This window comes from Gracilinanus agilis, chromosome 5 (genome assembly GCF_016433145.1).
Source record: "Gracilinanus agilis isolate LMUSP501 chromosome 5, AgileGrace, whole genome shotgun sequence".
NCBI classification, from domain to species: Eukaryota; Metazoa; Chordata; class Mammalia; order Didelphimorphia; family Didelphidae; genus Gracilinanus; species Gracilinanus agilis.
This window is the reverse complement of record NC_058134.1, coordinates 235114130-235125207: the sequence shown is the minus strand read 5'-3', so window position 1 is coordinate 235125207 and position 11078 is coordinate 235114130. Positions and strand designations below refer to the sequence as shown.

Below are 11078 nucleotides of genomic sequence, written 5' to 3'. Positions count from 1 at the left end.
AAAGGAGAGAGTGGAGGAGAGAGAAGGGGGAAGAAGGAAAGAGGGGAAGAGAGGGGAATGGGTGTAGGGAGGAGGACAGAAAAAAGGGAAAGGGAGGGAGAGTATGAAGCTGGAGAGACAGAGACAGAGAGAGAAGAGACAGAGGAGAGAAGAGAGAAACAGGAGACAAATAGACAGACAAACAAAGAAAGAAGAGAGAAGACAGAGAGACAGGGGGAGGGAGGGAAGAAGGGGGAGAGAGAGAGAGAGAGAGAGAGAGAGAGAGAGAGAGAGAGAGAGAGAGAGGGCTTGAGATTTGGCCACACAAGCCTGAAATGGGGCTAACGGTACCCTGGATCTTGGGGAATTGGCCCTTTGGCAGATGTAGGGCAAAAGAGAGAATCTTGGCTCATAGTCTGGCCTGCTGTGAGCTCAGAATCTGTTGAGCCAAGTGACTTCTGCTCTAAGGAAGGGTGCCTATACCTGTTTCCATATAAGTCTCCCCTTTAGAATGCCCTCCATGAGTACTGAGTCCGTGTTTGCTTAGCCCAGTGCTTGGCACACCATGAAAATTTTCCTGTTGAACAACTGGCAAAATCAGGCTATGGAGCTGAAAGAGCTTCTGCAGTCCATCTAAGCCAGGAGTTCTTATCTTTTTTGTGAGGCATTGACTCTTAGGATGCTGCTGAATTAGGGTTTTTTTTCTTTTTTTTTCCTTTTTAAAAAAAATTTTTAAATTTGAATATTTTCCCCTAGTTAAATATTTCATGTTCTTTCCCTCTCCCCCAAACCTCCCTAACCCCCTTTAGCCGACACACAATTCCACTGGGTTTTACACATATCACTGATCAAGACCTAATTCCATATTATTGATAGTTGGGCTAGAGTTATCGTTTAGTGTCTACATCCCCCGAATTAGGTTTTTTTAAAGAACAAAAGACATAGGATTATGCTGGGAAACAGTTATATTGAGACACTTATTAAAATAGTTATGAATGTAAACATTCTAAATATTAATAATCAAAATATTTAATAATTTATAATTACAGGTTAAGAATCTTTAGTTCTCTATCTGTTCATTTTACAAGTGAGGAAACTGAGGTCCATCGAGGTAGGGTCTGGAATCACACAGGTTAGACTGCTTTTGTTCCTCCTAAAAGATCAGTATAGCATATTGCCCAGCTGCATAGGAGTGAGGCAGAGGATCATAGCTGTAGAGCTACAAGAGACGTCAGGGACTAACTAGTCCACCCCCCTCATTTTACAGATGAGGAAACTAAGGCCCAGGATGAGGAAGTGACTTGGCCAAAGTCATGTAGTTATTTGTACCCGTGTCCTCTGACTCCAAAACCAGGTGTGAGCCTGTATTGTGCCCAGGAGAGCACAGGTAGCTAGGACTCACTTGATCACAAAGGAGAGAAGGGAAAGCATTCTTTGGAAACATTAATGACACACCTGAGTATCTCTGGTCATATGCAAAATATTTGCTCCAAAGTACATGGAGCCATTGTGGGCAGGCAGTACAGATTGAAGCTGGCAGAGACCTCAGAAGTCAATTAATTGGGCCATATCATCCTGTTTTCATTTTATTGTTGTTGTTGTTGCCTCGTGTGTAGACCAATCATTTCCTCTCCTGCCAAACCTTCCCTTGTATCAACCGAAAACAGAAGCAAAACCAAATGATACAGTCTGACAGGATGTGCAACACTGTGCACCTATAACCCTGCCCCCCGACTTCTCTATGGAGAGAAGGGAAGTGTGCTTCCTCCCCTCTTCTTTAGATAGAATATGATTATTGCATGTAAATTGGAGTTTGTCTTTTAATGTTTTTATTACATTGTTATTGGTTATCAGGTGTATTATGGTAGCTCCGTTTCCTTTAGTCTGTATCTACTGATACAAACCTTCCCATGTTTCTCTGCCATCTTTATATTTGTAATTTCTTATGGAACAGGAGTATTTGGGAAGTGACTCCACCTTTGAGTTCGAAGTCAAGGAACCCAGGTTAGAATTTTAACTCCATCACCACTCGCTCTGTGAACTTCGGCAGACTGAGCCCCGTTTTTGCCATCTGGAAAGTGAAGGGATTGGAATAAATGTCTGCTCAGCTCTCTAGTTTTGTGTTAACATTCCAAGATGTTCACAGCCCACGGTGTGTTTAACCATTCCACCATCATTGGGAACCAACCTCCTTTTCACCCCAGTTTTTTTGCTCCCTCAAAACCTTTCCTATAAATATCCTGGTATGCACTCAGCAGCCTATTATTATACTGGAGGAAACTGAGACCCATAGAGGTGCCCTGATTTGCCAGTCACACAGGGAGTAGTAAGTAGGTCAAAGTGATTTATTTTATTTTTGAAAACTCTTACTTTCTCTCCTAAAGTCAATAGTATCTCTCTATATGTATACTAAGTATATCTGTACATACTATATATAGTCTAACTATATCTGTATACTAAGTATGTTTATATATTTATTTTTACTATATATTCGTACTAAGTTATAGTATATATGTAGCAAAGTATATCTATCTGTATGCCATACTACATCTGTATACTAAGTACATCTGTATATAATATATGTATGCTAAATTATATTATACCACATCTGTATACTAAGTATATTTCTATATACCATATATACATTAAATTGTATTATAATACATCTATATACTACATATATCTCTATATCCTACATATATATATACACTAAATTATATATACTATGTATATCTCTATATACTATATACATATACTAAATTATATTACACTATATCTATATACTGTGTATATCTCTATATACTATATACATATACTAAATTATATTATACTATATCTATATACTGTGTATATGTCTATATACTATACATATACTAAATTATATTATACTACATCTGTATACTAAGTATATCTCTATATACCAGTGATTCCCAAAGTGGGTGCTACCGCCCCCTGATGGGTGCTGCAGTGATCCAGGAAGGTGGTGATGACCGCAGGTGCATTTATCTTTCCTATTAATTGCTATTAAAATTTTTTAAAAAATTAATTTCCAGGGGGCTAAGTAAGATTTTTTCTGGAAAGGGGGCGGTAGGCCAAAAAAGTTTGGGAACCATTGCTATATACTCTATATATACACTAAATTATATTATACTACATCTGTATACTATGTATATATCTCTATATACTATATACATATACTAAATTATATTATACTATATCTATATACTGTGTATATCTCTACATACTATACATATACTAAATTATATTATACTACCTCTGTATACTAAGTATCTCTCTATATACTATATATATATATATACTAAATTATACTACAGTTGTATACTAAGTATATCTATATATACTGTGTATATATATACTAAATTATATTATACTATATCTGCATACTAAGTATGTTTATATATACTATATATTTATATTAAATTATACTAGACATGTATGCAAAGTATATCTGCATACCATACTATATCTGTATATTAAGTATATCTGTATATGCTATATATGTATACTAAATTACACTATTTTTGTATGCAAGATATATCTGTATACTATACTATATCTGTACACTAAGTATCGTTCTAAGACAGAAGAGCAGCAAGGGCTAGGCAATCAGGGTTAAGTGACTTGCCCAGAGTCATACAGCTGGGAGGTATCTGAGGCCAGATTTGAACCCAGGTCTCCCCAGCTTCAGGCCTGGCACTCTTCCAGTGCTCTATCTAGCTGCTTGGTTAAGGGAACTCAGCAGATATCTTGACTCTACGTATCGGTGATAGGTTTTGGTTGTTGAACCTTCTTGATGGATGGGGAGGTAAGAGTGAGAGAGGTCAGACCTGAAAGGAAAACAAGGAAAAGAAAGTCATACAGAGGATAGTTTTTGGGACTCAGCCAGTGAGGTAATATCTTGGTTAGAAGAAGATTCAGAAGTCCTAAGGGAACCTCTCCATATCATTTGCATAACCCTCCATAAATTTGGGTATTCTGTATCCCTGGCAGTTTTAGAGTTGGGGTGCTGTTATAGGCACCCATTGGTGCCCACCTCATTTCAAATACTTCCTTTTCTACCCCTCTTCCTCTCTGGCTGGTATCCCTGGCCCACATCTACACCTGAGGCACATGACAGATAAGGAAGAGGCAGCCTAGAGAGAGGCTTAACAGAAAGCAAGGTTTGCTGGGCAACTGATGACCCCAGCTTAATGGTTAAGCATTTTGAATAACTTATACCTGGCCTATTGTAGCAAAGGCTCAGTCAGTGAGGCCAGGGAATAGAGGCACCAGAAAGACAATTTCCAGTAGCCAGAGCCCTGCTAGGTCAAAAAAATGTGACTTTGCCCCAAATGTCTTAGGTTACCTGGTAGATCTCAGAAAACTGCTTTGACGGCTGCCTGGGGGTCTGCTGTGGATAAGAGGTGCTTATTGTGCAATCCTATCCGATTCTTCCTGACTCCATTTGGGATTTTCTTGGCAAATACTCTAGTGATTTGTTGTTTCCCTCTCCAGCTCATTTTATGGAGGAGGAAACTGAGGTCCACAGGGTTAAGCGACTTGCTCAGGGCAACAAAGCTAGTAAGTAGCTGAGGCTGAATTAGAACTCAGGTCTTCCTCACTCAAGGAGGTGATAAGAGACTGTTTAAGAAATTATACTTTTCTTTTTTCCCTTCACCCAAATCAGTACAGAATAGGATTGAAGAGCTGGAAGATTTCGCTGTCTTTCCTGACATCCTAATTTTTTCCCAACTCCCTTCTGGAACTGTATCATTTATGGCATTAAAAAAATTAAATATTTTACTAAAAACTAGTTTTACACTAAGTGAAATGGCATAATATAGTGGAAAGTATACTTGCTCTGGAGTCAGAGGACCTAGGTTCAAATCTTGCTTCTGCTATTTATACCTTGTGTGACTCTGGACAAGTTGCTTAACCATTCTGGACCTCAGGTTACTTCTCTATGATAAGAATTTTACATTTTTACCAACAAAATTTATATTTTACAAACAATAAATTACCCTTTTATTTAAAAGTTTTACAAAAATCTTTTCTAGCTCTGAATCTATGATCCACGAGATAGCAGGGGCAAGGAAGATCAGAAGAAGGAACCTTAGAGGTGTTTGATTCTAAGCCTCTTATTTTATAGAGGAAGAAATTGGGTCCCAGAAAAGTCATAAGTAGTAGGTGGCAGAGGCAGGATTAGAACTCAGGCCCTCCAAATCCAGACTCACCACTCTTTCCATGATACCACATTGCCACTCACATCTTTTGTTCTTGTGGTTGTTGTTTAGTTGTGTGTGACTCTTTATGACCCCATTTGTGGCTTTCCTGGCAGACACTGCAATAGTTTGCCATTTTCTTCCCTGGCTCATTTTACAGATGGGGAAACTGAGGCAAACAGCATTAAGTGACTTGCCCTGGGTCACACAGCCAGGAAGTGTCTGAGGCTGGATTTGTTTGTTTGTTTGTTTTTTTAATTTTAAACCCTTAACTTCTGTGTATTGACTTATAGGTGGAAGATTGGTAAGGGTAGGCAATGGGGGTCAAGTGACTTGCCCAGGGTCACACAGCTGGGAAGTGTCTGAGGCCGGATTTGAACCCAGGACCTCCTGTCTCTAGGCCTGACTCTCAATCCACTGAGCTACCCAGCTGCCCCTGAGGCTGGATTTGAATGCAGGTCTTTCTGACATCAGATGTGGCAGTCTTTCCCCTGCACCATCTAGCTCCCCTTGTTGCTCACATCTTAGTTTTGCTATCCCATTCAACACTTCTGTTCTGTGTCTGATATAAGAGGTGGGAGGAAGTTGTTAGATTCTCATATTTCATTTTGTTAACTCACTGGAAAAATCAAGATAACTGGCATTTCTGTAGAGACTGAAGGCTTTCCAGAAGCTTTGTGTTCATCTCATTTGATTTTCATAACAACCCCAAGCAGTAGGCACCAGAGTTACCGTTACCCTTAATTTACAGATGAAGAACATGAAATTGAGAGAAATTCGATGACTTATTTTGGGTTACTGCAGGATTGGAACTCGGGTGTCTCCTGTCTCCCTGGCCAGATGTCTCACACACTCTCTCTCTGAATCAGTAATTATTAGTTCAGACTCACCAGTCATATGTGTGAGAGGGATCTCAAGTACTGAAGATATATATGGTTGGAGGATCATGGGAGATGCCCACTGGTGTATTTTGAGTAAAGGAATAGATTACATAATCTCAAGGAAAGGAAAAATGGAATCCACCTGCCTCAAACAGAAGAAACCAGAGCCAGTGAGTCATGTCAGGTGGAGAGGATGTTTGTTACTCTTCATCATCAGATTGGGATCTTAGGTTCCAAGGTGTGGCGTGGCGTGGCGTGGCGTGGCATGGCGTGGCATGGCATAGGGAGGGGAGGGAACCATGGGGCTGCTTTTCTGGGTGCCCAGAGCAGCAGTGTTAAGTACTAACCCACACATCATCACTGTCTGCTCTGTCTCAATCTAGGTTGGGCACACTCATGCTGGGAGTGGCGCAGCACTGGGCTAGAATTCAGTTTTGTTGTTGTTGCTCAGTTATTTACATCGTGCCTGACTTTATGACCCCATTTGGGATTTTCTTGGCAAAGATGCTGGAGAACTAAAACCTCATGGCTAATTACTCCCTGACATTGGTCCAGCCCTTTAAAAACTTTGTAAAAAGTTCACAAAGTCCTTTATCTCATTTCTGGTGTGGTAGAGAGGGCTCCAGAGTCACAGGGCATGAGTTGAAATCCCAGTTTTTCCATCTTCGCAAATGAAGAAACAGAGAGTAATAATCAATGAGTGAATTTGGTCATAGCTTCACAACAAAATGGGATTTGAACTCGAGTCACCTGCAGCTTAAGTCTAGGGCTTTTCCCACTCCATTGTTGTGGGTTTTTTTTTTTTTTGTGGTCCTGCCAATCATATCACTTTAAAAAAAAAAAAAACCTTTACCTTCTGTTTTAGAGTCAATACTGTGTATTGGTTCTAAGGCAGAAGAACAGTAAAGGCTAGGCAATGGGGGTTAAGTGACTTGTCCAGGGTCACACAGCTAGGAAGCGTCTGAGGCCAGATTCGAACCTAGGATCTCCCATCTCTAGGCCTGACCCTTAATCCACTGAGCTGCCCCTGAGTCATGTAACTTTTTTTTAAAGTCTTACCTTCTGTCTTAGTATCACTTCTAAGACAGAAGTGCAGCAAAGGCTAGGCAATCAAGAGTTAAGTGGTTTGCCTAAGGTCACACAACTAGGAAATATTTGTTATTTTATAACTTTTGATGAATCTTTTTAACTATCTTCATCTTGGTTTTCTTGTCTGTGAAATGGAGACAATATTCTTGTGACTATCTTCAGTGGTTCCCAAAATTTTTTGGCCTACCACCCCCTTTCCAGAAAAAAATGACTTAGCACCCATGGAAATTAATTTTTAAAAAATTTTAATAGCAATTAATAGGAAAGATAAATGCACCTGTGGCCATCACTGCCTTCCTGGATCACTGCAGTACCCACTAGGGGGTGGTGGCGCCCACTTTGGGAATCACTGATCTATATCAACTAGGCCAGTTTTATCTGGAAGGAAGAGTGCCTAAAGGAATAAATAAGGAAGTGTTGAAAAATCATCTAGAACTCAACTGTGGAGGGCTTCAAATGCCAAAAAAAGGAGTTTATATTTGATCCTAAAGGGTAGCCATTCAGTTAATTAACATTTATTAAGTGGCAGGTACTGTGCTAAGCACTGGGGATACTAATAAAAAGGCAAAAGATAGTCCCTGCCCTCAAGGAGCCATAATCTAATGAGGGAGACAACATGTAAACTATATACAAATAATATATACAATATAAATTGGAAACAATCAACAGAGGGAAGTCACTAGAATTAAGGAAGGAACCAGGAAAAGTTTCCTAAATAAGAGAGAAGCAATGAAGAGTCTTTGAAGCTCATTTCTTATTATTCAAATTTCTCATTTGGGAAACTGAGGCAAACAGAGGTAAAGCGACTTCCAAACAAAAACAGAAAAGCAAAGCAAAACAAAACAGCCCGCAGTTTTCCATTGATCATCCCTGGTATGATGCTAGCAATAGTTGCTTTTGAAGTTCTCTTGATTAGTCAGAGAATGGGATGCAAGTGCTGACTGGCTCCTGTTGACTTTTGCCTACTTGCTATTCCTTCAGGTATGGAGAGTGCAATCACACTGTGGCAGTTCCTGTTGCAGTTGCTGCTGGACCAGAAGCACGAGCACTTAATCTGTTGGACGTCCAATGATGGTGAATTCAAACTCCTCAAGGCAGAAGAGGTGGCCAAACTGTGGGGACTACGCAAGAACAAGACAAACATGAACTACGACAAGCTAAGTCGTGCCCTACGATATTACTATGATAAGGTAAGTAATCCCTTGGCTTGGATAGAGACCAGCCAAGGTAGAGGGGAGAAATGGCTACTTTCTCATGGAGTTGAACAAAGCAATAAGCTGAGCTTATTCGGGACAGTAAAATACCACTGAGTTTGTTTGTCAAAGAAGTAGCCTGTTAAAGAGGATTGAGAGGAATTAGCAAGACAAGGATTCTAGTCCTGTCTGTGGGACAGATTGGTTGTGTTCCTTGGGCAAGCCACTTGGAGGATTCACACAATCCTCCAAGCTATTTTCTAATACTATAAGTTACCAAACAGTTTCTGCTTCTGATAGAGGGAGTTTCTAATTAACTTGTTGATCACTAAGCATTTAGCAAGCACCTATTATGTGCTGGGCACTCTGTTATGAAGCCAGAAAGGAGAAAGTCCCTGCCCTTTAGGGATTTATATTCCATAGGAGTAAACAACATGTATACATATAATTATTACAAAATCAGCAAGTCAGTAAGTATTAAAGTGCCTACTGTGTGCCAGGCATTGTGCTAAACACTGGAGAAATATATATGAACAAGATAAGATACACACACGTAGAGTCACAGGGTAAGGAGAGGCATTGACAGGGCACAGCTGGAAGCACATCTTGAAAGTAGGACTCAAACTGATTTTTGAAGGGTATTATGGGTTTTGAGAGGAGGAAATGAGGATGGCATGCATTCTGCTGATGGGTATAACCTGGCTGAAGGCTTGGGGATAGAATTTGGGGTCTGAGGAACAGTTTAGCTGTACCATGAGTTAAGGTGATTAATATATAATAAATCTGGAAGTGTAGCCTGGAACCAGATTACAAAGGGCTTTAAATGCCAAGAGGAGGAGTTTGTTGCATTTGATCCTAGAGGCAAGAGGGATTCCAATGGAGCTTCTTGAGCAGGACTGTGAAATAGTCAGAGCTATACTTCAGAAGAAGAATAATGATAATAATATATAGGACTTTATGGCTTAAGATGTTTTCCCCTCCTGCTCCCTCTCTGGAAAATCTTAACTTTTTGCCTAAGGAATAGCACTAAGATAGAAGAGTGGTAAGGACTAGGCAATGGGAGTTAAGTGACTCGCCCAGGGTCACACAGCTAGGAAGTGTCTGAGGCCAGATTTGTACCAGGTCCTCCTGACTCCAGACCTGGCCCTCTATCCACTGTGCCACCTAGCTGCTGCTGATTTGCAAAGTTCTTTACAATATTATCTCATTCTATCCTCCGCACGACAATAGGTGAAAACAGAGGCAGACATGTTAAGTGGCATTCCCTGGATCACATAACTAGTAAACATCTAAGATGAAATTTAAACTTGGGTCTTCCTGCCTCCAAGCCCCATGCTTTATCCAGACTGCCACCTAGCTGCCTCATCGGATGAAAGGAGCTTTATAAAGGTTTATTCCCTTCTCAATAGCATTCTGGGAGTTTCTTATGCTCAAAAATTGACATCAGTAATCATGAGAAGCTGCTCTGTCTTGATTAATTAAAAAAAACCTTATTTTTTGTCTTAGTAACAGCTCTAAGACAGAGAAGCAAGGTTAGACAAACAGGCCTAAGGGACTTGCCCAAGGGATAGAAGTTAAATTTGAACCTAGACCCTCCCAACTCTAGGCCTGATCCTCTGCCCATCGAGTCACCTAGCTGCTCCATGTCTTGATTAATTTTGAAAGAGGATTAAGGAAATATTAAATATTAGCTCTGAATCTATATTTAGTGAATTCAGCCAATTTGTCACTTCTTCCAAAGTCAGTTCATGAAGAAGAGACTTTTCCCACAGTGGCAGTCATTCATTCTGGAGCATTCATTCATTTAATATTAATTGCTTAATAATATGGCTTTGCAACACCAAAGGTATTCATTAAAATCCAGCTGCTATTTCACACTGGCCAACAGAGAGATGTCTTTTTTTTTGCCTTCTTCACATCTCTCCTTTTTGCTCCCCATCCCTCTTGCAACACTGCCACCTCCCTGGTGCAGATCCTCGTCACTTCATGCCTGGACTGCTGCAGTAGCTGTTGGTGAGTCTGCTTGCCTCAAGTCTGTCCCTACCCCCAATCCATCTACCATTGAGCCACCAAAGTGATCTTCCTGAAGGGCAGTTCTGATTATATCACCCTTGATTCAATACAAGTGGATTCCTGTTACCTTCAGGATTAAATATAAAATCCTCTATTTGACATTGAAAGTCCTTCACAATATGCCTCATTCCTCTTTCTAATCTTTTTTTTTTTTTAAACCCTTGCCTTCTGTCCTAGAATTGATACTAAATATTGGTTCTGAGGCAGAAGAGTGGTACTGGATAGGCAACTGAGGTTAAGTGACTTGCCCAGGGTCACACAGCTAAGGAAGTATCTAAGGCCAGATTTGAACCCAGGACCTTCTAGTCTCCAGGCCTGGTACTTTATCCACTTTGCCCCATGTCTTAATTGATTTTGAAAGAGGATTAAAGCTTCCCCTCCCTTTCTAATCTTTTTACACTTTGCTCACTGCCACATACTCTTCCGTCCTGTGATGATGCTGGCCTTCTTTTGGTTCTTCACAAAGAATTCCATCTAATGACTCTTGTGTATATGAATAACAAAGAGATTGTCTCCACTTCCCTCCTCCCTCCCTCCCTTCCTTCCTCCCTTCCTCCCTTCCTTCTTCCCTCTCTTCCTCCTTTCTTCCCTTCCTTCCTTCCTTCCTTCCTTCCTTCCTTCCTTCCTTCCTTCCTTCCTTC

The 11078-nt window shown here is 40.4% G+C and overlaps 1 protein-coding gene across 1 annotated transcript in view; it reads left to right on the top strand.

The window, feature by feature from the left end:
- Positions 1 to 11078, top strand: part of ELK3 (ETS transcription factor ELK3) — a 93069-nt gene that overhangs the window by 41089 nt on the left and 40902 nt on the right. Inside the window, exon 2 of the mRNA XM_044677265.1 lies at positions 8153 to 8361. Coding sequence (XP_044533200.1) covers positions 8155 to 8361 — 207 coding nt within the window. The 5' untranslated portion in view covers positions 8153 to 8154. The remainder of the gene's footprint in view (positions 1 to 8152; positions 8362 to 11078) is intronic.